The following is a 23,434-nucleotide window of genomic DNA, read 5'->3' as shown; positions in this document are numbered from 1 at the left end:
GCATATAGGTGTGCCCAGCCATGCCCTTCATTTATGTATCTAAACATGTCAGTTTAAATGATTGCCAAGACTCCGATGTCAGGTTTTCCTGTCACTGCCACTCCTTCTCCCTGAGTTATTCTTAGGAGGCTTAAAGGTGGGAGACCCCCTTTACCTCAATCTTCTTGAAGTTTCAAGATCACTTGGAATTGTTGAGTCACTTAGTGGGGAGCTCCCCCGGAAGGCTGGATTTTGCAATGGAATATAGAGTGGAGATAGAGTATTTTCCATTGCCTCCGGGAGGCAGAGTGTGAGAGCCCTGGAGGAATAGTTGCCGAGGGCAGGGAAGCATAAGCGTCTGCCTCTGTGTTTGGAGAAAGGAAAGGAATAATGTCACAGGAAGTCTTCCCTACGGAGACACCGGCAAGGGGTTGCCCTGCCAGGAGATACAGGAGGACTTCACAGAATTCGACCCCTCTTATTTCTCTAGATACTTGCTTGTGTTAGCCAGAATTTCAGAATTATTAGATTAAAGTTTTTTGGGAGGGCAATTTAGCGAGTATGGTTGGAAGTAGATTATGTTAGCACATATTCAGCTAGTTTGAGTAAGTTCTAATTGTAAATATAAAATGTGAAAATGAAGATTGATCGGAACTGACCGGTGCTGTTAGTCTTCTGGTCTCCTTTCACCCTGGCTACCCCCTTTTTGTCTTACATTCAAAATCAAGACAATTGCTATTGTTAAGAAGAGATGAAAAAAATCTATTAAATCTAACATTTAGACAGGCATTTTGGTGGAAATGCCTTTTATCCCTACATTTAAAAAATTATTTGCATGCTTATTTTGAGTTCCTTTGATGTCCCTATATCCTTTTTGTAATTTGAGTGTTAAAGTTGGCTAAAGGTCATACAATCACATGCTTTAATTTAGTACAAATCAGAGAAAGCCAGGGAAATCTTGTTAAAATGCAAATTCTCCTTCTGTTGGGACTCAGGATTGTGCATTTTCAACAAGTTTGAGGTGACGTTAGTTGTACTGGACCTAACTGTGTAGCAAGAATCTACCCTAGTTTCTCAGAGTAAAGCCTCAAAGACAGACCAAGTCTCTCCAGTCACCTGTATCTAATTCATCATGGTGGATTTTTATTGTTTCTTTCAGTCTCCCCCCTCCGCTTCGTTGCTGCAGTCGGGATGCTCGGGGCTCACATCCTAAGCTGTGGTGCTCATATCTCTGTGCACGTTCACTGGGGAGCTGTGCTTCTGGATGTGGGGCCCTCACATCTTTCAGTTGTGCTGCTTGCAGGGGGTTCCCCCCTTAGTGTCGGTGCTCCCACAAAGATGGCTGCAGTGCAGCTGGAGATAACAACACCTGGGATCACAGATAGCAGAACACCAGGCATGCACTGCAGGTGTGCCAGCATCGTGCTTGGCACATTTGGGCAGTTGTGGGGATTGAATGCTTGACTTCACTCTTCCAAAAGGCGCTTTAGCCACTGAGCTATCTCCTTGCCCTTGGGCTTTATTTTATAATGTGTCATTCTTCAGTGTAAGGAAATGCTATAAGTCTAGCGAAAGCTTCCTCCCTCCCTAATTAAATGTCAATTCATTTTTTAGCCAAATTTATTTAATTCTAATTCTAATCTTTAAGCTGTATCTTAAGATTTTTTTCTTTTAACCTTATCACTGTTGAGAATGGGAAGAGCCAGTTCATTCAGTTATACTCAATTCTAGTTATTGTCTTTGAGAGTTTGCATTTTTGTAGTTTGGGTGACCATGAAGAAACACACTTAAGGGGCCTGAGTGATAGGACAGCCAGTAAGGTCTTACACAAGGCAGACCTGGGTTTGATCCCTGGCATCTGATGTGTTCCCCTAGCCTGCCAGGAGTTATTTGCACTTCCATGTGTGGCCCCTACAAAACCAAAAGAAACAGAATTAAGTGAGCTTAGAAGGTTATAAAAAACAGTGATATTACATTCAGCTCCAGGGTTTTTTTTGGGAGGGAAGTGTTTGTTTTTTGGGTCACGTCCAGTGATGCTCAGAGTTACTCCTGGCTCTGCACTAAGGAATTACTCCTGATGGTGCAGGGGGACCATATGGGATACTGGGAAATGATACTGGCTGCATGCAAGATACGTGTCAAACCAACTGTATTCTGTACTCTCTCTCCAGCCCCCGATAAAGTTTCTGAAGCAGAAACTTTTTGTCTTAGAAGGTTAATCATTTCTTTTTTATTACGTAAAACAACTATTAATGTATAGCCTATTTTCAGACAGATACAAACTGGAGGAGATAATATAACCAGGTACTTCTTTGTGTCTTTCGTAATGCCTGTATTAATAGTTTTTGCTCCCATTTGCATTCCCCTGGAGTTTTCTCATGCCTCCTGTGCTGTCAGGAGGGGCACAGGGCTGCAGGGGGGAGGTGTGGTGGTGTGTGTGCCTGTGCGCATTCTTCCTGGCGACGTAATATTTTATAAGAATCTTTGTGGCTTGGTGGAAAGGAGGAGGGGGCTTATTCTAGCCCGGTGTTTTCAACTCTTTTGACTGTGGTCCCCGTCTGGGCCTTGTTTCGTCTCCCCCTGCTTTTGTGTCACGGCCTCCATTATTGCAGTTTTCCGCCTGTGAGCCCCTTGGAATATCCTAGATATTCACAGAGGCCTATCTGGAGTTCCTGGTGAACTAACTAGAAGCATGTTGCGGGCTGGAGTGATAGCACAGCAGGTAGGGCATTTGCCTTGCACGCAGCCGACCCAGGTTTGATTCCCAGCATCCCATATGGTCCCCTGAGCACCGCCAGGGGTAATTCCTGAGTGCAGAGCCAAGAGTAACCCCTGTGCATTGCCAGGTGTGAACCAAAAAAAAAAAAAAAAAACAACTAGAAGCATGTTCTAGTTCACAGAAGTGGCAGTTAGCAGGACACCTATTGTGGTAACAGCCTTGAGTTTCAGGTTCTCTTCACTGGCCGGAAGGAATGCTTTTGATCTCTTACCAGAGGCATTTCTCCATGCTCTGTTAATTGATTTATAAGCTTGTACTTAAGAGGGGACTTTATCAGTCAGCTTTTATTGTTGTGATAATCAGTGCTCCTTCTTGGATTTTTAAGGAAAATATGAGCCCAAGTAGATCTTAATAGTTTTATTACACTTATGCTGTTACTAGTTTTAATGATTCCCAGTAATTTTATTAATTAAAAATAATTTTAATTATTAAATGATGGTTATTGAAATAACTATTGTTTTAAAATATTTTGAATTATTTTTAATTAGTTACATTTTGGGGGAAACTATTCTTTATGCATAATAGTTTTTTGAGGTTATTATATATTTCTTTGCAAAAATTAAACTGTTTGAAAATACTCGAATATTTGAGACTTTTGGTTTGTTTTATCATTCTAACATTTAGAAATTAAGTTCTTAAATTGAGAGATCCATCTGATGCAAGTTTTTGAGTTCTCTGTTTTTAGGTTTTGCTCGTTTTAGAAGTGCTGCTTGTGCCCCTTCAACACTACTGTAAAAGAAATCAATGCTGAGAGATAGTACAGTGGGTAGGGTGCTTGCCTTGCTGTGACTGACCTGGGTTTAATCCCTGGTCCCCTGAGCACTTTCAGGAGTAATCCCTGCGTGCAGAGCCAGGGTGCTGTATCCCAAACTCTGCTAGGAGTGATCCTTGGACACAGAGTCAGAGACAGGACTAAGCCCTGAATACCACTGGGTGTGGCCCCAAAACAACAAAATTAAAATGAAAGGAAATACTGTTTTGATTTTACAAAGTTTTCTGTTAACAGTGACACGTGTGTGTGTGTGTGTGTGTGTGTGTGTGTGTGTGTGTGTATGTATACCTATATGTATACATACATATAGACCCCTGGTTTTATTATAATTAAAAAAATTTTTTTTTCCTGGAATGCTGGGGATTAACCCAGGTGGGCTATGTGCAAGGCAAGCACTTTACCTGCTATACTATGACTGTGGCCTCTTGATTTTGACTATATTCAGTGATGCTTGGGAGGCTACTCCTAGCTTTGTGCTCAGGATCTTTTCCATGCTTTTAACCTGGGATCAAACCTGAGACTCAGGCAGTCAGCATGGAATGCTGAGAACTGGAGAAAAGATGGTCTTAATGTTATAGTACACGTGATTATTCGTAACATATATTGTTCTGTGGAATGAGAGGGAATTTCTATACTCTGATGTTTCAGAGTATAAAAATATACTCTGGTCCTATACCTCACCAATTCTAATTTTAAGTCTTGTATAAGACTCTAAATCTTTCTGGATGAGGAGGGTTTCCTGAAACAGGAGTTGGTGGGGAAATGATTTCTACGTTTGGAATAAAAACTTTTTTTCTTTTCTTTTTTTTTTTGTGGGGGAGTAGTATTTTTGGGGCACACCTGACAGTGTACAGGTTGCTGCTCCCGGCTCTGACTTGGAGGTCACTCCTGGTCTTGCACATGGACCATGCAGCACAGGGGAGTCAAAGCTGCACCCCGCCACGTGCAGCATGCACACCAGCCAGCCTTTGTGTTCTCTGAGCCCAGGGACACATCACTTTTTCTTTTTTCCCTTCTCTCCCTCTCTTTTTTTTTTAAATCAGAAGATTTGGAGAAAGTTTGGTTAAAAGTATAAGTAGTAAATACCCCCAAGGTCTTCAAGATTTGCTTGTGATCAGTTACCTGAATTGAAACAAAAATGGATCCTTTAGTGATTTTTCTGTAGACCAAGTCTACCATGTACTCCTTATTAAGCTTAACACAGAGCTGAGAGGTGATTCAAAGACATGTGCTTCATATGAGGGAGCCCCAGGCTTGGCGCCTGGCAGCCCGGGCCCCCCAACTATCTCTGTTGTGGCTTCACATCAAAAAAGACTTAGGTGAATAGAAAATTTGCTGCATAAATTTATAATACATAAAATAATGATGACTATGGCTATGCTCAGGTAGAAGGCATTTAAATGCTGGCAGATTGTCCAAATGATCAGTGGCATACTGCTAGCCTGTTACTTAATATACAATTAACATTCTGAGATCAAAGTCTGGTTAGACAAACTCGACAGTTTAAATTGGTGGGCAAATGTGTGGGCTTTGCAGTTTAAAATTGAATAATGCATATTGTTTGTTTAATTACTTTTGTGTCTATTAGCGGTAACATTACAGAATAAAGTGAATTTAAGAAGACCATAAGCCTTAATTACATCTGTTTCCTGACTTTAAATTGATGTGATATGAGGACTCAAACGTGTCTAGTTCTGGGGCTGGAGCAATAGTACAGCATGCAGCCAACCCGGGTTCAATCTCAACATCTCATATGGCCCCCCAGCACTGCCAGGAGTAATTCCTAAGTGCAGAGCCAGGAGTAACCACTGAGCATTGTTCGGTGTGACTAAAAAATGACACCCCCAAAAATGTATCTAGTTCTTTTGAAGACTACTGTGTATTTTCTTTTTTGATCTTTTTGTTTGATTTCAAAAAATATTTATTTATTTATTTATTTTTAATTATTATTTTTTTATGTTGAATCACCGTGAAAAAAAACAACAAAGCTTTCAGGTTTGTCTCAGTCATATAATGATTGAAACCCCATCCCTTCACCAGTGCACGTGTTCCACCACCAAGAACCCCAATATAACCCCCTCCCACCCAGCCCCCACCTAAGTAGCTAATGATCTTCATTTTATTCTCTATACTTTGAATACATTCAATATTTCAATAGAGAATTCACTATTATTGTTTGGAATTTTCCCCCAACAATCAGGCCTGCTGAAAAGGCATCATTTAATAATTTCTTTTCATTGCTGAGAATGAGGATTTTATGAGCTCGTGCAGCCGTTTGGATTTCTGATGTTTTAGTTCAGTTCACAGTCTAGATGCATTTCTGTAAGAAGCCACTCTGGGTGCCAAAATGGGTTAGAAGACCTCTTGGATCATAGTCTTTAGGAGCAGAGGGTCTGTTTCTCGAACAGCAGCTCTGGATCTTATCTGGGCTGAGGGTGTGCTGGTACCGCCCCCTTCCCTTGATCGCCTATGAGCCACAACACTGCAAAGTTCCTACCTCTGGGTGGAAGTCTTAGGGGGTGGCTCTCGCTATTGGATGATGCCGCCACCGTCATTTTCCACACAGAAAAAAGGGTGGAGAGGGCAAATCCCTCCCCGGGTGGCTGTTTGTTTGATTTTTGGGCCACACCTGGCAGTGAACAGAGATTGGCTTGTGGGAACCAAATGGGATGCTGGGCATAGAACCTGAGGGGGCAGCATGCAAAGCAAGCAGCAGTCCACTGCACTGTTGCTCAGACGCCAGAAGAATACTGTGTTTATGGTATTAATCACAGTGACTGTCCATTTGGTTGGACTCTTTTTGGAGCTGAAAACATTTTTTGACAGTTTTTGATGAAGAGACTGTTAGAACTGTGCCCACATTTCATTGTCAGTAGTAACAATAAAAGCCTTTAGGAGAGATTAGGTGCACCTGGGGTGGATGGGGCTAGTGGTAGAGCACATACCTTGCCTGTGTGAAGTCCTGTGTTCAAAAAGACAAGAAAAGAGAGGGTAGGTGGCTGTAGTGTTACTCACTATATGTTTGCATATTATCTTAATTTATTTTTGTTTTTGGGCCACATCCAACTGTGCTTGGGGCTTACTCCTGGTGGACTGATGTGGGAGTGGGGGCATCGGGTCGGATAGGGGAGGGGAGGGCATATGGGGTACCTGGGATTAAATCTGGGTTGCCTGCTTGTATGCTAGGCAAGAGCCTTAGCTGCTATACTATCTCTCTGCCCCAATTTGCTTAATTTTGTTAACGTGAAAAAGGAATAATTTTAATATGAATTATTTGAATTTCTGGTAAGATGAAGTAATGCATAGCTGTATTTCTTCAAATATTTTTTGTTGTTGTTGTTACAAAGATGAAACATTATGTCTCGGAAAAACAGATAATAGCCATTAGTATGAAGGTAAAGCTCATATGTAGGGTTTTTTTTTTTTTCTTTTTGGGTTACATCTGGTGATGCACTGGGGTCACTCCTAGCTCTGCATTCAGGAACCACCCCTGGCAGTGCTCAGGGGACCATTTGGGATGCTGGGAATCAAACCTGGGTCGGCAGCGTGCAAGGCAAATGCCCTACCTGCTGTGCTATTGCTCCAGCCCCTCATATATAGGGTTTTATTTTCAAACAATATTCCTATGGTAGAAGGGATGCTAACAATGATATGTAGAGTTATCTGAAGCTTTTGCAGAAATTTCTTATGTTGTTAGACTTTGGGTTGCATTTCCATAGGTTCTGGTGGTTAGGTTCCCATCCCAGTTAATAAATCTAACTTAATTAAAGGGTACTAAATTATATGTGATCTCTGCTGAGAAAAATGTCAAAACATACCATTTTAACACTGGTATCTAAACTATAATTATACCCAATGTAAAAAGTTTATGAACTATTTGACTAGTTAAACTCTGTAGGGGAAATCTGATTTTATAAGATTAGAGGGTAGTATAGTAATACTATTAAGGAGATTGGAAAAGGATTTTGACATTGATTCTTTATTTTTGTCTAGGTAGATTAAAAATGTTTGATTTTTAATTTTGCTTGATACCGATGTGTGACCAACCTTGATCAGAATTTTCTTAGGCTCATTAAAGGAGCTAAGCAAACAAGGTGAGAAATAGGAAAAAATTTTATTTTAATTAAAAAAAAATCATGGCAAATATATGTGTCCAAATCTGTTTTTTCTTTTATTCTCTTCTATCTCCCTTTGTTGCTGCCATGACTGAAGGTTGCACACACTTGCGTGGTAGGGTCACAGATTGGTTTGGGCACTCGCTGAGGCTTGCACTCCTTTAGTTGTGGTGCCTGCACACACACTTTCCAAGGTTTTCCCACTCTCTGAGTGAAAGAAGTTACTGTATTGCCCACTGGTGTCTGCTATGGTTCTTCCAAACATGCTTACCAGGAACTGCACTGTTGTGATGCTGCTGCTCACACCTCTCGAGTTGTGGCCTTCTCCAGATGTGTTTACACCACGTGGCTGCTCTGTGGCCAGGAACCATGTGCGGTGCCAGGGATCACAGAGAGTAGAGCTGCCAGGATCCAGCAGGGACTTAAACCTGTGGCCATTCCTTGCAGAGCAGGTACCCTAAGATACTGTGCTGTTCTTCAGTGGCCTTCTGCCTCCACTCTTTATTTTTCAAAAAGAAAGGGAAAAAATGGGTGAAGAGGACATGCATATACTTTTCAGATGATACTGCCAAAAGAATAAATTTAACTGAGTAGTAAATTTGATAAATGGCGAAGTGTGCATAAGTCCCAGTGGTAGAGGAAGAAGGCTAGAGATTGGCAGGTCAGCTGTTCTTTCTCTTTTCTAGAATATGGATGATAGAGGTTGGTGAGCCGTGGGTATAATGTGAACAACTGCTTTTTTTGGAGGTGGTGGTGGGACTCTGGATTTTTATTCTAGAATTCTTCAAATTATTCTCTCATCACAATTGTGCCATTAAGCTTTTTTTTTTTTTTTAAATTAAGATCCCGTGATTTGCAAAGTCATTTACAGTTGAATTTCAGGCCTAGCACTGATCCCAGTAGCAGGGTCAGTTTCCCCCCACCAACATCCCCAAGTTCCCTTGCACCTCCCAGCCTGCCTCCAAGGCAGGAACATTTTTAAGTTTGATTGCTATAGTTTGAATCTCCAGTTTTCAGCATTGTATCAACTGCTTCTTGTGTCAGGAATGCGTATAATTGTATCTGGGAAAGTGGCTGTAAATGGAATTTTTTTTAGTAGACATTTTAGTGCACCTGAATTTATTTCCGCTTATCTCTCCAACCTTGAGAGGATTCAGGGACTTGTGGGCCAATTCTATTGGGAATAAGAATGAAAGGAGACATAGTTTAAATAACAACAGTAGAGGTTTGAAATGAATTTTTATGAGAGACAAGACACAAAGGCAAGTGGAGGCCGAGTTAACTGTATATTCACACATGCACATTTGTCTCTGCTGAAGGACAGGAAATAGAGGATATGTTTGTGGGCTGGAGTTATTATGTAAAGAATTAGAATCCTGTAAAGTTTGGCTTACATCGCTTACGCTTGAGGACATACAAGTGGAATATATACCACATTGCATTTACCTTGCTTGGATTCAGATGAATACAGTTAGCAGCTAGAAAAAGGAGTGAGCCAACCACCATCTTAATTAGTATTAGATTGACTGTAAGCAGTAGAAGTCAACTCTGGCTGGTTTAAGCAAAGGGATAAATAGGATTTTCGAGAGAACTGGACATGAAAAAAAGCAGGACTCATGGGAGGTGGGGCCACAGGAGCCAGAGGCCGGCAGAGGAAAACTTGGATGCGAAAACTACTGTTGGCACGTGCTGCCAGCTTCTCTTGGTCTAAGTGTGTTTCCAGCGATTCTTATACCTCTGTTGCTTGCTCAAGTTTTGGGAAGTGATTATCTTGTCTTAGTTTCCAAGCCTCTGTCCCACTGTATCTGGGACAGGGATGGAGGAAATTTGGGCCTTTGTTTTTCCATTGTGGAAATGAAACTTTGTGTGTGAAAAAGTGAACCTTGGTGTCTGTCACTCCCCCCACAATGGACCGAGTGGTTAACCTGTCCTCTTCACATGCCCCACGGCTCCATAAATGAAGGTGCTTTCTGGTCCCTCCTGCCAGCTGCTTGAAAAGATTCTCTTACTTCTGTTCCCTCAGCTTTGCAGCCAGTGGGTTGCACACTATCTTTCCCATCTGCTGCTTGAATGTCTTGAGTTTCTCCACCTACCTTTGATTACCGCTGCCACTGTAGTTCCACTTGGTGTTCTCTGGGCACCTTATAGCTTCTCATCTGTAGAGTGGATTCTACCCTGTGGCAACGAACACTTAAACCTTTCAGCTGTCTCCTGCTTACTTATGGACTGTTGCTTACCTCCAGTTTTGCCTTTTATACAATGATGAGGAATTGGAGCTCTGTAAACTGTTTCTCGGACTCTCTTGCTTTCTGTTGAATTTTCCCTTTGGGAGTTTGGCAAGGAATTTTTTTCTTGTTGTTGTTTGATTTGGTTTTATTTTTGGGCCACACTCCTGGGCTCAGGGATCCCTTCTGGTGGCCTGCCAGGACCATAAGGGGTGCTGTCTATCCCTCCACTTACAAAAATGTAGTGATTGCTTCTAGTGGTGTTCAGGGTCAGGGGCTAGTCTTGGAGGAGCTGGTCTGCAGTGATAGGTTCAAGTAAGTAGATGGTGCCTGGTCCACCAGAGTTAGGGCTTCTGGGAAGGTGAGTTATCATGATGTTGGGATCCAAACTTGCACCTCTGACCCCCTCTCTGCTCCTTTAAAAAAAAGGTTCAGAGAATTAGCCATCCCTCCTACTTGAGGTGAAGCTTCAGTAAATGCCTCCTGTATCTCTTTGGCCTCTTGTCATTTTCAGTTATGCTGAGCACGGAAGCACCTTGGAGTCTGTCACGACTGGGGTTCAAATCAAAATCCATATCCCAGAGGCTTTTGTTTCAGAGCCTGAAACTTTCAAGTGCAGAAGAATCCCTAAATACCAGCTGCTAAATAATTCTCTGGTATCTTGGAGATGCAAGACTGTATTTCTCTTGAGCAACCCTTTGTGGTGAATTCTATCTTCTCAAACCTTTCTTCTCTGGTCTTTTAAATTTGTTATACACATGTGCACACAGTATTTTATTGTCATAGGTATTCTGTTTCAAGTGAAAACAAAAGTCTAATTTTTAACTATGTGTATCTGTCTAACTACCTCACTTTTCGTAGTAAGTGCATTAATAACCTAGTGATAGAAAATAGACAATTATGTCAGGAAAAATAAATGTACCAGCCTCCAGAGATTAGATATTTATTCTATTTGGACATTTTATTTCCTTCTGAGCTCCTAGACAATCAGTGAAAGGAAATTATACTTTCTTTTTATTATATTGTCAGAAGAGGTAAACTGTTTCTTTAACATCTTTTTGAACCTTACTTGCATAAATTTTTTTTCCAGATTGTGAAATAAAATAAATATTTAAGTCAAACATTAATAGACATCAGGATTGAGTTTAAGAAACCAAGGACTATAGAGATAAATAGACTTTTATGTTTTCTCTTAATTTAATTTATTTTTTTTCTCTTAATTTTAAATAGTATTAATTTGTATTTCAATTTTCTTAGAGACATACAGCATTTCCCTAACTCACATTGCCCCATAATTTGTTTAACATAAATTATCAAACTTTTGGGGCTGGAGAGATTACTCAGTGGGCTGGCGAGCATATTTTACATGCTGAAGACTCAGATTAAAATCCTGGTGACGAATAATCCCCTGAGCATTGAGCTAGGGATAATTCCTGGCAAGCATGATTCCAGAACCCATTCATACACTCACATATGTGAGAATTGACACATCTTTGGTGAGGTGAGCACCAAAGGTTGATTTTTATTTGGTCTTTGTATTGATTGAAATTATCCTTGAAAAACGATTCAGGGCAAGACTGACTTCTTCCAAGTAGGCTGGGGTTTGCTTCTCCCTCTGCTCCTGGAATTGCTGTTTTTGGGACTCGCGTGCAAGAGGGCTTAGGGGTAAGCATTCCTCTGGCCTGCTGGCCTGCTGGTCTACAGTTGTTCTGGGAGGCCTTCAGGTGTGCAGTCAGGCCAGACTCGGGCAGATTTTGTTTTTCTTAGTGAAATTAGTCTCTGCTCTCCTACTCTGGAACACTGGAGGACCGTTTCAGTGTGTAGCGCTTCACAGCATCTCCAAGGAGCTTTATTGAAATGGAGTATTTTGAAAACATACTGTTGGTATTCCTTGTGCTTTTCAACCTGTGGAAGACCTCCTCGCCTGTTTTCTCCCCTCCTCTTCCTTCTCCCCCACTTCTCCTTTTCCTTCCTCTTCCTCTCCTTCCTCTTCTTTCCCCTTCTTCTACGTCTTTCTTCATCCCTCTTCTTTCTTCTTCCCCCCCTCTTCCTCTTTTGTAAATTTTGGGTCAGACCTGATGATACTCAGGCCTTACTCCTTGCTCTATACTCAGAAATCACTCCTGGTGGTGCTCAGGGGACCGTATGGGATGCTGGGGATAGAACCTTAGTCTGCTACATGCAAGACCCAAAGCTGCTTTTATAGTAATCAGATCTCTCATTTCTCCTCACCTAGCTTAAACTTTGTTTTTGTTTTTGGGCCACCCTGGGCCTTGCTCACTGCTGGCTTACTCCTGGCTCTACATTCAGGGATCACTCCTAGTGGGACTTTGGGGACCATGTGGAGCGCCAGGAGTTGAATCCGGGGTTGGCCGTGAGCAGGACAGATGCCCTATTTACTGTACGATAACTCTGGCTTCACTTAAAGTGTTTGTTCTGGGGGCTGGAGCGATAGCACAGCAGGTAGGGTGTTTGCCTTGCACGTGGCCGACCTGGGTTCGATTCCCAGCATCCCATATGGTCCCCTGAGCACTGCCAGAGGTAATTCCTGAGTGCAGAACCAGGAGTGATCCCTGTGCATCGCCAGGTGTGACCCAAAAAGCAAAAAAATAAATAAATAAAGTGTTTGTTCTTTAGAACACTTGTATTTGGAAAAGAAAATGTCCTCTGTTACATTTGCTACCATATTACTTCCATTTTTTATTTTAGTTAATTCCTTCTCTTATTTTAGTGTTTCTTTTACTCCCTGACCCAAGTTCAGCTTCATCTAATTGAGCTCCCTCTTTCATTTGTCTTCTTTTTCTTCTTTTTAATTTTTAAAAAAATAAGATATTGTATAACTCATGGGTAGTAGCTTAGATAAGACTTTGCATTCTCTTCCATTGTCAGTGGCACATGCAGACTTTCATTCTAATCTCACCTGCAGACTATTATTCTTTCATTAATTTCATGTAACACCACATAAAAAGGATTCTATTCCTTTGAGTCTCATATCTTTTAACTTTCTAATTTATTGCCTCCAGTTTTCTCTCATTTTTTTGAAGTTTGTTACCTAAAAGTGGTTTCCATTTTCACCCCAAATCTTGTCATTATCCATTTGATAAAATTGCCTGTAAGTATGTAATATCCTTAGTGAATTCCAAGCTGACTTTATTTTTTACATATAGCTTGAAGTGAACTCTGTTCTTTTAAAACAAATCTTTAGCTTTTGGGACATGCCTACTGGCAGTGCCCAGGACTTACTCCTGTCTTCATGCTTAGGAATTACTCCTGGTAGGGCTCAGGGGACCATATGTGGTCCTGGGGATTGAACCAGGGTTGGCCGTGTTCGCAGCAAACACCTTACCTGCTGAACTATTTCTCCAGCCCGAGTGGACTCTGTCCTTGATAACCTGCTGATGAGGAATCTAGTGGTCATACGATCATTTGAAGAATGACATACTTGAATATTAATACACTCCTTCATCTTGATTAGTTACAAGATAGCATAAATAAAAATCCTCAACTGTGCTTAAAAATACTTTAATTTTCTAGTCATGACTGAGAATTGTACCTGAAATGTTAATAACTTGGCAGTATCATAATACTGATTCATTGAGGGGACTTGCTCTTATCCTAATAATAATATGGTAGAAAGACTGTTGGGTCGCTTGAGACCAGCTATTTGGAAATAATGCTTTTTCCTACAGTAAAACAGATAGTAATACTTAATTTGTGTATTGTTGAACCAATAAAATGTAGCCATTGCATGTTTTGTAAGCTTTGATGTCTTATGTCTAATAAAAAAATGAGACTGTTCTCTCTAAAACTGGACCATAAGATGGCTCTTGAATGTTACATTGTCTCCATAAAAAGCTTTTATTTTTCTGTACCCTATGATTTTTAAAAATACATGTAGAAAATGATACTTGAAATTTGTGGTGCTTTAATCTGAATGCTTATAGGGCTGGGAAGGGGGACTCCAGTGAACCTTATTTCATGCTTGTATTGTAAATCTTAGGGAAAATAATTGAACTGTTACTTCTTATGAGTCTATTCTTGAATTACATCATTAATACTACATATTTAAAATATTTTATTTATAGGTATATGATGTTGATTGATGGCACAAATGAAGTCTTTATGATTGATAGAGATAATTCAGTGTTTCATGTCTCAAATCTGGAATTTCCATTTCGTAAAGATCACCGAATACATTTATCAAATACTCTCTTAGATGGGGTAAGTCATATTTTATCTTTTAAAAAATATTGCCATTTTCTCTGTTGCAAGTATGTTTTCTTACTAGTTAGAAAATTTAGAATTGAATCTAGTTTATATTAGAATGTTCAGTTCTGTGCATCTTTTAGCAGGTAAAGGTTTAGAGTTTGTTTCATTCCCCTTTCATAGCTCTCTTTACTAAAGAAAACTCACAAGGGACCAGAGAGACAGACTGGTTTGAATGAACTCAGTGCTCTTTTGTTGAGTTAATTAAAGATTTTTGGGGGAAGCTCCACCCACTCCTGGTCTGATGCTTAGTTTCCATTCTTAGTGGTTTTTCGGGTATTAAACCTGGGCACCCATAGGCTCTGGGCACTCATCTCAGGGAGATGCTCTAGTATTTTGAAACATCTTCCTGATCCCAAGTGTATATATACCCTTAAAAGTGGCTTTAGTGTTTAAATCTGCGTATGAATTTTGAGATGCCTTCCTCCCCCACCCTCTTTTTTGTGGGTAGGGGGTTTAGGCCTTACTTGGTGATGCTCTGGGGCTACTCCTGGCTCTGTGTGTGGGTGATTGCTTCTGGCAGTCAGACATCATCGAAAAGCACATACGCAGCCCTTTGATCTGGCTCTCTGGATCCTTGTGATGTTTTCTATAGTAAAGAGAGCAATGGAAAAGTAGTTAAATGGATTCCATGTTGATCATTTTCCTGAGTATGAGAGTAAGTGAATAAAATCCAATCTTATAGTTGGAAATGATTGCCCTGGATAAGAATTGAGTGCTGAAAGTAGATAAAGTTATAAGGAATATGCATGATAACCTGTCAGTACCTATATTGCAAACCATAATGCAGAGAGGGGGGAGGGGATAATATGGGGGGAAGATTGAAGAGGAGAGGGAGGGGTAGGGGTAATGGGGATTGTGGCAAGAGGGAAGCTGGGGACATTTATAAGTGGTGGGAAATGTACACTGGTGAAGGGATGGGTCTTGGAGACTATGTTATTTCACTTGTGTTTTAATTATGTTCATGATACTATGTTTTTTTTTATTTTTTATTTTTTTGCTTTTTGGGTCACACCCAGCAATGCACAGGGGTTACTCCTGGCTCATGCACTCAGGAATTACTCCTGGCAGTGCTCAGGGGACCATATGGGATGCTGGGAATCGAACCCGTGTTGGCCACATTCAAGGCAAACGCCCTACCCGCTGTGCTATTGTTCCAGCCCCTCATGATACTATGTTTTTCCTTGGCCTGTAAACTAGGTAGTCTAATAACAGTACTGTCTTAAAGAGTGCCTTTGTGGTCCTGGATTGATTGTAGAGGGTACCTGTACGTGTGCCTTACGTGTGGCCAGTCTGGTTTGGAGTCCTAGCGTCACATATTGTCCCCTAAGCACCTTCAGGAGTGATTTCCTGAGTGCAGAGTCAGGAGTAACTTACCCCTGACAGCACCACCAGATGTGGCCCAAACTCCCCTCCCACTCTCCCCCACAAAGGGAAGAAATGAAAGTATTAAGAATATTTTAATTATAGGAACTGAAGATCAGCTATTAAAAAAAAAAACCTGGAGAAAAATGTAGTACATTTGCTTGAATAATTAGCAAGTTTTAGTTTTCCATGTTGTAGGCGTGGGTGGATCTGGGGCTGGATTGTTAGTGGCCAGGGCTGTTAACGTTTCTTTGCTTCATTTATCTGCATGGTCTTATTTTGCATGAAGGCTGTTTATGTAAGGCAAGTTGCATAGTGGAAACATAGCCCTCCCCGACACCCTCGCCCCCATCTCCCCAGTATGTGAATATCAATCCCAGGGAAAACTCCAAAGGGCCTCCCAAACCTTATATTCAAGGTGAGAGCCAGCAGAGGCTCATTTGTAGCAGTATGATGTGAAGGGCAGGCAGAATTGTGCTGCCACGGAAGGCCTGGTGGTAGGTGGTAACCTGTTTTAAATCACTGTATCACTGTCATCCCATTGTTCATCGATTTACTCAAGTGGGAGCCAGTAACGTCTCCATTTGTCCCAGCCCTGAGATTTTAGCAGCCTCTCCTTACTCGTCTTTCCCAATGATTGGAGGCTCTTTCAGGGTCAGGGGAATGAGACCTGTTATTGTTACTGTATTTGGCATATGAATACATGATGGGGAGCTTGCTAGGCTCTTCCGTGTGGGTGGGATACTCTCTAAAAATTTAACAGTGAATATAAGAACACTCAAATGCCAACAAATGATGATATAAGAACATATACATATAAATATCAGTACTTCAATTAATTGCAAGATCTTGCTTACCATGCAACAGCTTTCAATTAGAGTGTTGTCTGTAAATGAAATGAGATATGCAGGATCATAATCCCAACCTTTCTAAACTTTCCAAACTTTTAGACCCAGTCCAGTTCCATGACCTGGGTGGTTCATCAGATGTTAGGAAAAAACCAAAGACTAGTAGTTATTAAAGTATTTAACTGATAATATTCCCTAGGAGGGCTTCCCAAAATGGAGTAGAATTCCAGGTCTGCCTTCCTAGAAGAAATAATTTTTTAAATATGAATGTTTAATGCCATCTTTCTTTCCTGAAATTTTTTTTCACTTTGTGTGTGTATCTGTGTGGGGTGGGGGGATGGGGCTCCATGCTTGGTGGTGCTCTGGGGCTACTCCTCTCTCGTGTTCAGGGGACCATATGTAGTGTGGGACTTGAACTTGGGTCTCCACATGCTAAGCATGCCCTTCTGCTTGTTAAACTGAACTTTTGTTTTTGCCACACCAGTCCATGTCCTATTACCGTGCTTGGGGGACTGTGAGGTGTTGGGGTTGAATTCAGGCCACCTGAGTGGAAAACCTGTGCTCCAGCCTGTTGAACTAGAACTTCTGGCTCTGTCTCTCCAGAAAAGTTTGAAACCCCCCCCCCCCCACACACACACACACACACGCACACAGATGCACACCCTGGGCTTAAAAATGTGTTATTTTCTAGTTTGATGAGAAGAAGGAATGACTTTCCTATCCTAAAGGAGAGTATAGCATAGTGATTAAGCCTCATTTCTAACTGTTGATATTCCATCAAGTGAGATCCAATATTTTCCTCTCTGGGAGTAAAGTGAGGTTAATAACAGTATTTAGTTCTTGGTGCTGTTGTGAAGACTAAGATAAATAGTTTGTGAAGTAGGTTAATAGTGTCTGACACATAGTAAAATAAATGTTTACTTCCTAATTTGTAGCTAGATAAATTTAGATGAGGCTTAAAATCCTTTCTCTCCTTTATGAATTACTGTGTCTATTTCTTCTGTGACTTTCCTAACTTTCCTAGTTTTAAATCCATTATAAAATTTTTTGGAGATGTTGTTTTTTTTTTTTTTTTTTTTTTTTGAGATGTTAAGTTTTTCCAATTGGGTTTTGAGAAATTTTTGTAGTTGAGTGGTATTGCTTTATATCAATGTTTGGAGAAAAAAAAAGCACATTTTTTGCTATTTCTGGTATTTTCTGTAGTACAGAAATTTAAATTTATTCAGGTGAAATTATAAACTCTTTAATTTTAAATATTTGGCCTTAGTGCTATTTCCAGAAATATTTTTACTTCCTATCTAAATTTTCCTTCTTTCTTTTTTAAATTGTTGTTTCTATTTTTGGGCCACACCTGATGGTACACAGGGTTTATTCCTGGCTCTGTGCTCAGAGCTGTCAGGGCTTTGAGGACCATTTGTGGTGCCAGGCATTGAACCTGGGTCAGCTGCAGTGCAAAGGCAAGTGCCCTACCCACTATACTATCACTCCGACCCCAGATCTGCTATCTTTTTAACTTTGTGGTTGGACAGTCTATTTGAGAAGTTAGTTATTTCAAATGTGCTAGCATTTTTTTGGTTTTGTTTCATTGTTGGACCACATCTGATGGTGTTTGAGAGGTACTCCAGGTAACTCCAAGAGTTACTCCAAAAGTTGCGCTGATCAAATCTGAGCTTCCCTCATGTAGAGCATGTGCTTAGTCTATTGAGCTAATTCTCTGACCTGTAAGCTAATCTCTCTCTCTCTCTCTTATATAGAACAGTGTCTGGTAGGTTTTTCAAATACTGGTCTGAAGATGCAAAAAGATTAAAAATTCATGCTCTGGAACATCAACTTTTGTCTCTGAGTCACTGCATGTAGTTCTTGTAACTTCCCACAACTTCAGTCCCTCTCTCTTATATAAGGGTACCACTAAGGTTGTTTAGAATTTTTCTTCTTTGTTCATTATTGAGTGAGCCAGCTTGGATTGTTTTTGCCTAGTATCTTTCTGGACTTCTATTTGGTATGCTTTCTGTGTTAAAGGAGACAATTTGCTCCTCTTTTTCTTCTCTATTTCAATTGATACTGAAATAATATTCAAGGGACTTGAAAATATTCATTAAACCTCAATGATTGAATTGCCCTAATAAAAACCATACACATTTGTATGTATAGTTTTGCAGAAGAAATACTCTTTTCCAAGTGAATGCTTGGTGCACCCATCTTTTATATTTCATTTTTATCAGCTGTGTATTGGTGCATGCACACCAATTTGAGAATAGGATATTTGATATTGATTAGATATTCTTTTTTTTTCTGAGTCACATATTTTATTATTACATTTTTCATCTTACTGATTGAAGTACTGTAGTTTTCTGTTAAATCTGTTAATGGTGGTTTCATAATTCTAGCACCACCTTCATCCCCAGACTACTTGCCTCCCTCTTTCAAGATTCCAAAGGCCCTTCCCCCCCTAAAAAAAAAAAAACCCACGAACTTTCCATCCCCTGAAGTTCAGTTTTATAGATCAACTCTCTCATTTTGTTACTTGGACTAAGTCTCTTCTGCAGAATATTTTTGGTCATGAGGGACTGGTGCTGGTTTGTAGATGTAGGAAGATTGAAAACACTGGTCTAGCATCTTGGTTATAACTGCCAGCCTATGGACTTAGGCAGGACAGCTGCCAGCTTGGGGTGTAAAAAGGTTGAAGAGTGCTGACTTACAGAGAGCGATTTGTTGAGCTGCAAAGGGACACTGGGAATTAGATCATGGTCAGGAATTGGATGGGTCATAATGCATGCTGATAGGAATCTACCAAGTGGATGGGTAGAGAGGATGACCTTGAGTGAAGTACTGAAGAGTAGGAGAAAGAAGGAAATACATTGGATGGAGCTTGAATGATAGAGCATGAATTAGCTAAGGAAAGAAAGTAAGAGTTTCAAAACAAGGTTATCTGTACAGTGTACTCACTGGTGCTTCTAATAAATTTTTATTTTTATGGTAATACATGGACAGGAGTGATAACACAGCGGGTAGGGCATTTGCCTTGCACGAGGCCGACCTGGGTTCCATTCCTCTGCCCCTCCTGGAGAGCCCTGCAAGCTACTAAGAGTATCTCGCCCGCATGGCAGAGGCTGGTAAGCTACCCGTGGCATATTCGATATGCCAAAAACCGTGACAAGAAGTCTCACAATGGAGAAGTGCCCGCTTGAGCAAATTGATGAGCAATGGGATGACAGTGATACAATGACGGTGATGGTAATACATAGTCAGAAACAATTTTGTTAAAAAAAAAAATGACATGCATAAATAATTTATACAACCCTTCGTGTTTACTGTGCACTTAGGTTTACAATGCACACAAACCCAGTCACACACACAATCCCTGATTCCCATATATTTTGTAGAGCCACTGCATAAAATTGAAAATATTATTTACTGCCTTGTGTATCTGGGGTATAGTTGATATAATGGGGACCCTGAACTGGTTCTGAACATAAACTAAATGGCCAGTACGGTGACTCTTGTAGTTGGTTCAGGGGAATGATAGGAATCTGTAACTTACTTATTTTTTGTTTGTGGGCCACACCTGTCTCTGCACTCAAGAATCACTCCTGGTGGGTTATGAGGCTCATATGGGATGCTGGAGATTGAACCTAGATCAGGTTCAAGGACATTCAAGGACAAGTGCCCAATACGCTACACTACTGCTCCAGCTCCCTTTTCTCCCTTCGCTTACTTTCCCACTTAGCTGACACAGGCTTTTAATTTTAATTTTAAATTTATTTTTTATTTTTCAAACATTATAACTAAGAGGAAGAAAAAAACATTTCGCACAGCATTTTTGAAGTTTAGCATGATTATTTCATTTGCTAACAATTAAACTAATATTTGTGGAGTGCTTGTCACGTTCAGCTTGTCATGCTAAGATTGTGCAGGCGTGGCTTGGAGGAGGAGAAGGAGAAGGGAAGGCCTGCCCTTTGTAGGAGAAGGCTTACTTTACCAGGCAGGGCTGGGAGATGATTGCTGACGATGGAGGAGACTTTTAAATAAAGCGACATGAAGATAACTATTTAGAAGAAGTTTGATTTAGAGAAGTAAATTACATCTGGTTAGTTAGAAACTAAAGATGTTTTATGTAGGAGTTGGCATATAGATAATGGAAAAATTTTTATAGAAAGAAACTTTTATTGGACTTGGGGTGAGGGCATTCCAGGTAGAAATTAATGCTTAAAAATTAGAAGTTTAATCACCTTCAGATTTATTTAGTAATACTATTTATTTTCACCCCAAACTTGGATAACTGAGACCAGCAAAATAGATTCTTGTGAGGTTTTAAAATAGCATTATGATTCATGATGTCAATTTACTTGGACCAGAATTATAGTTGCCATATCTGTTTTCCCAGTTAGTTAATTAAAATAACCCTCTGTAGTTTCCTGTTTCTTTTACATTTTCATTTGCAAATTGTTTTTGTAAAATTCCAAACCCAAGAATAACTCAAGCCACCTAATTGTCTGGCTTTCAGATGTGAGCACTGAAGCTTTTGCTTTGCTCTCGAGTATGTCCTTTGACCCACAGAATGTGGAAAAACAGGTGTTTTAAAATGTGGCATTAGCTCACCGAAATGAATAAGTGAATTTCAGCCAGTTTTATATTGGAGCCAAGAGGAAGAAATAACAATTAATCATTAAAACTGATAGCAAGAATGTTGGAAAAATGGCATTCCTTTCAACTATTAGCTTCTCATAAAGGAGTATGCATTTTCATTGTTGAAATGATAGAACATACTCTTTAAAATAGAGAAACTTTAAAGAAAAGATTTCTTTTTAACATTTTGCTGTATTTCCATATAGTCATTTTGTTGTGCTTATAATTCTAGAAAATGTAAGGTCAACAGATAACCGATATTTAATTCAACTTTTATTGACGGTTTCATTATTTTTCTTTGATTTTAACTGATTTTGAGATTTAAAAAATAGTTTAATTAAAATATAATTGGCATACTAAAAAATTCATCTTTTTTGTTTTTTTAAGCGATGTTGGGAGATTGTACAACCATCAACCCCTATGTAGTTCTAGAACACTTTATTATTACCTTTATATGGACCATAATAATTAGACTTAAGTTGGTCACATCTAAAAAGATTTCAAGGAAATGATTACCTTTTGTGGTGAACTTTGGTAGTCCATAGGTTTTTCTAGAGAATAATTACTTCCTCTCCAGCAGTAACACAGCGGGTAGGGCATTTACCTTGCACGTGGTCGACCTAGGTTCATTTCCCAGCATCCCATATGGTCCCCTGAGCACTGCCAGGGATGATTCCTGAGTGCAGAGCCAGGAGTAACCCCTGTGCATCGCCAGGTATGACCCAAAAAAAGCAAGAAATAAATAAATAAATAAATAAATAAATAAATACTTTCTCTCAATACTTTTCAGTCATCCTCTATAATATGGTGCTAAACCATTCACATGATATTCTTTATATCTGGATGATGCTATGTTTTTAAGTGCCATCTTTGTGAACCTGTAAACCACCACTAAGATTTGGACAATTTACCCTAAGCTGTCTTTTCCCCCGTCTTTGTGATTAATTTCTCCTCCATTCTCTTAGCAGATACCCTCCATATTTTTCATGATTCAACAAAAAGATAACATACCTCATTGTTGGAACTCTCTCTTATCTTGCTTTATGTATAGGAATAACTTGCTTTTTGTATAGAAATAACCCCTCCTCAGGCTTATGCTGTATGTCTGGACTTAAGTTAGTGCAGATTATTTACTTAGTATCTTAGTATAATTACTTTATTTTTTTTTGTGGTACGGGGGTGAGTTGTTATTGATAGCTCGGTTTCACTCTCTGAAGCATGTTGGTTTAGAAAATGAGCTCTGCAGGCCTTCTGTCTCTCTAGTCATCTGTCATTCAAAGTAGGATACCTCATTAGACTTAGCTACTTATCAAATTTCCTCTCTGCTAGTCTAAGTCCCTTGATGGTAGGGACTGCATACATAATTTGTTCAGTGCTTAAAATTATGTCTATTGCATTTTTGAGGCTCAGAAAAATTTGGATGGGCAGGAGGAAGAAGGGCGAATGCTTAAGGACAGGGAGTATATACAGGGAATATATTGCAGAAAAGTACAATCAGACATGCAAGGTGTGTTCAAACACGCCAAGTATGTTGTCTTTTAGGGGGCTGGGCTTGGTCCATAATGAAGGATTCAGGTTTCTCATTTTTCCACATTAATATTTCATAGTGAAAGAGGTAGAGTCATTTCTCCTCTGCTTCTCACTCTTCCCATTCCCTCCCCTCCATTTTTGGGCCACATTCAGGGGACCATGCAGTGCCCCTAATTGAACCCAAGCTATCTGCGCAGCATGTACTCAACTCATGACCTCGCTCTCTGACACAAAATTCTTCTTCTTCTTCTTCTTTTTTTTTTTTTGAGAGTGGCCTCTTCAGTGTTTCACTGATTGGTGCTAGAAGTTCTGAAATGTCTGGGATCGAACTTGAGATCCTGTGTGTGCCACAGGGATGCTCCAGCCCTCTGAGCCCTCCCCAGCCAGTTGGAGCAGGAAGCTCATGAAGGATACGATGTTTAACATCTTAACATTTTAAAATATGCAGTTCAGTTGTGTTAACTCTAGTTCATAGTTGTATAACAGTTTTCGAGAACTTCTCTGAGAACTTTTCATCCAGTAAAAGTATACCCATTAGAGATTAGGGCGGGGTGCAAATCATGTGGGTGGGGTGGGGCATTGAAGGACGGAAGTGGACACTGGGGAAGGGATTGGAGTGATCCCTGAGTGCAGAGCTAGGAGAATAACTTTGTAATTTCATGGTGGCTTTTTTTTTTAAAGTATACCCATTAAATAGCTACTCATTCCTGATGACAGCTGCCATTTTACTTTCATTTTTATAAGTTAGAAATAGAAATATCTACTTTAGCTACCTCGTGTAAATTAAATGATACAGGGGCCGGAGCGATAGCACAGTGGGTAGGGCGTTCGCCTTGCACGCGGCCGACCCGGGTTCGACCCGGGTTCGATCCCCGGCATCCCATATGGTCCCCCAAGCACCGCCAGGAGTAATTCCTGAGTGCAAAGCC

The 23,434-nt window shown here is 40.2% G+C and overlaps 1 protein-coding gene across 2 annotated transcripts in view; it reads left to right on the top strand.

The window, feature by feature from the left end:
• RNGTT (RNA guanylyltransferase and 5'-phosphatase) overlaps window positions 1-23,434 on the top strand; it is a 244,803-nt gene that overhangs the window by 58,965 nt on the left and 162,404 nt on the right. For both annotated transcript variants that reach the window (XM_004605660.2, XM_004605659.3), the window contains exon 9: window positions 13,956-14,091. In XM_004605660.2, coding sequence (XP_004605717.1) covers window positions 13,956-14,091 — 136 coding nt within the window. The remainder of the gene's footprint in view (window positions 1-13,955; window positions 14,092-23,434) is intronic.

The sequence above is a fragment of the Sorex araneus genome, chromosome 4, assembly GCF_027595985.1.
Source record: "Sorex araneus isolate mSorAra2 chromosome 4, mSorAra2.pri, whole genome shotgun sequence".
In the NCBI taxonomy this organism is placed as follows: Eukaryota; Metazoa; Chordata; class Mammalia; order Eulipotyphla; family Soricidae; genus Sorex; species Sorex araneus.
The sequence above is the reverse complement of the archived record's forward strand: the minus strand, read 5'-3'. Positions and strand labels throughout refer to the sequence as shown.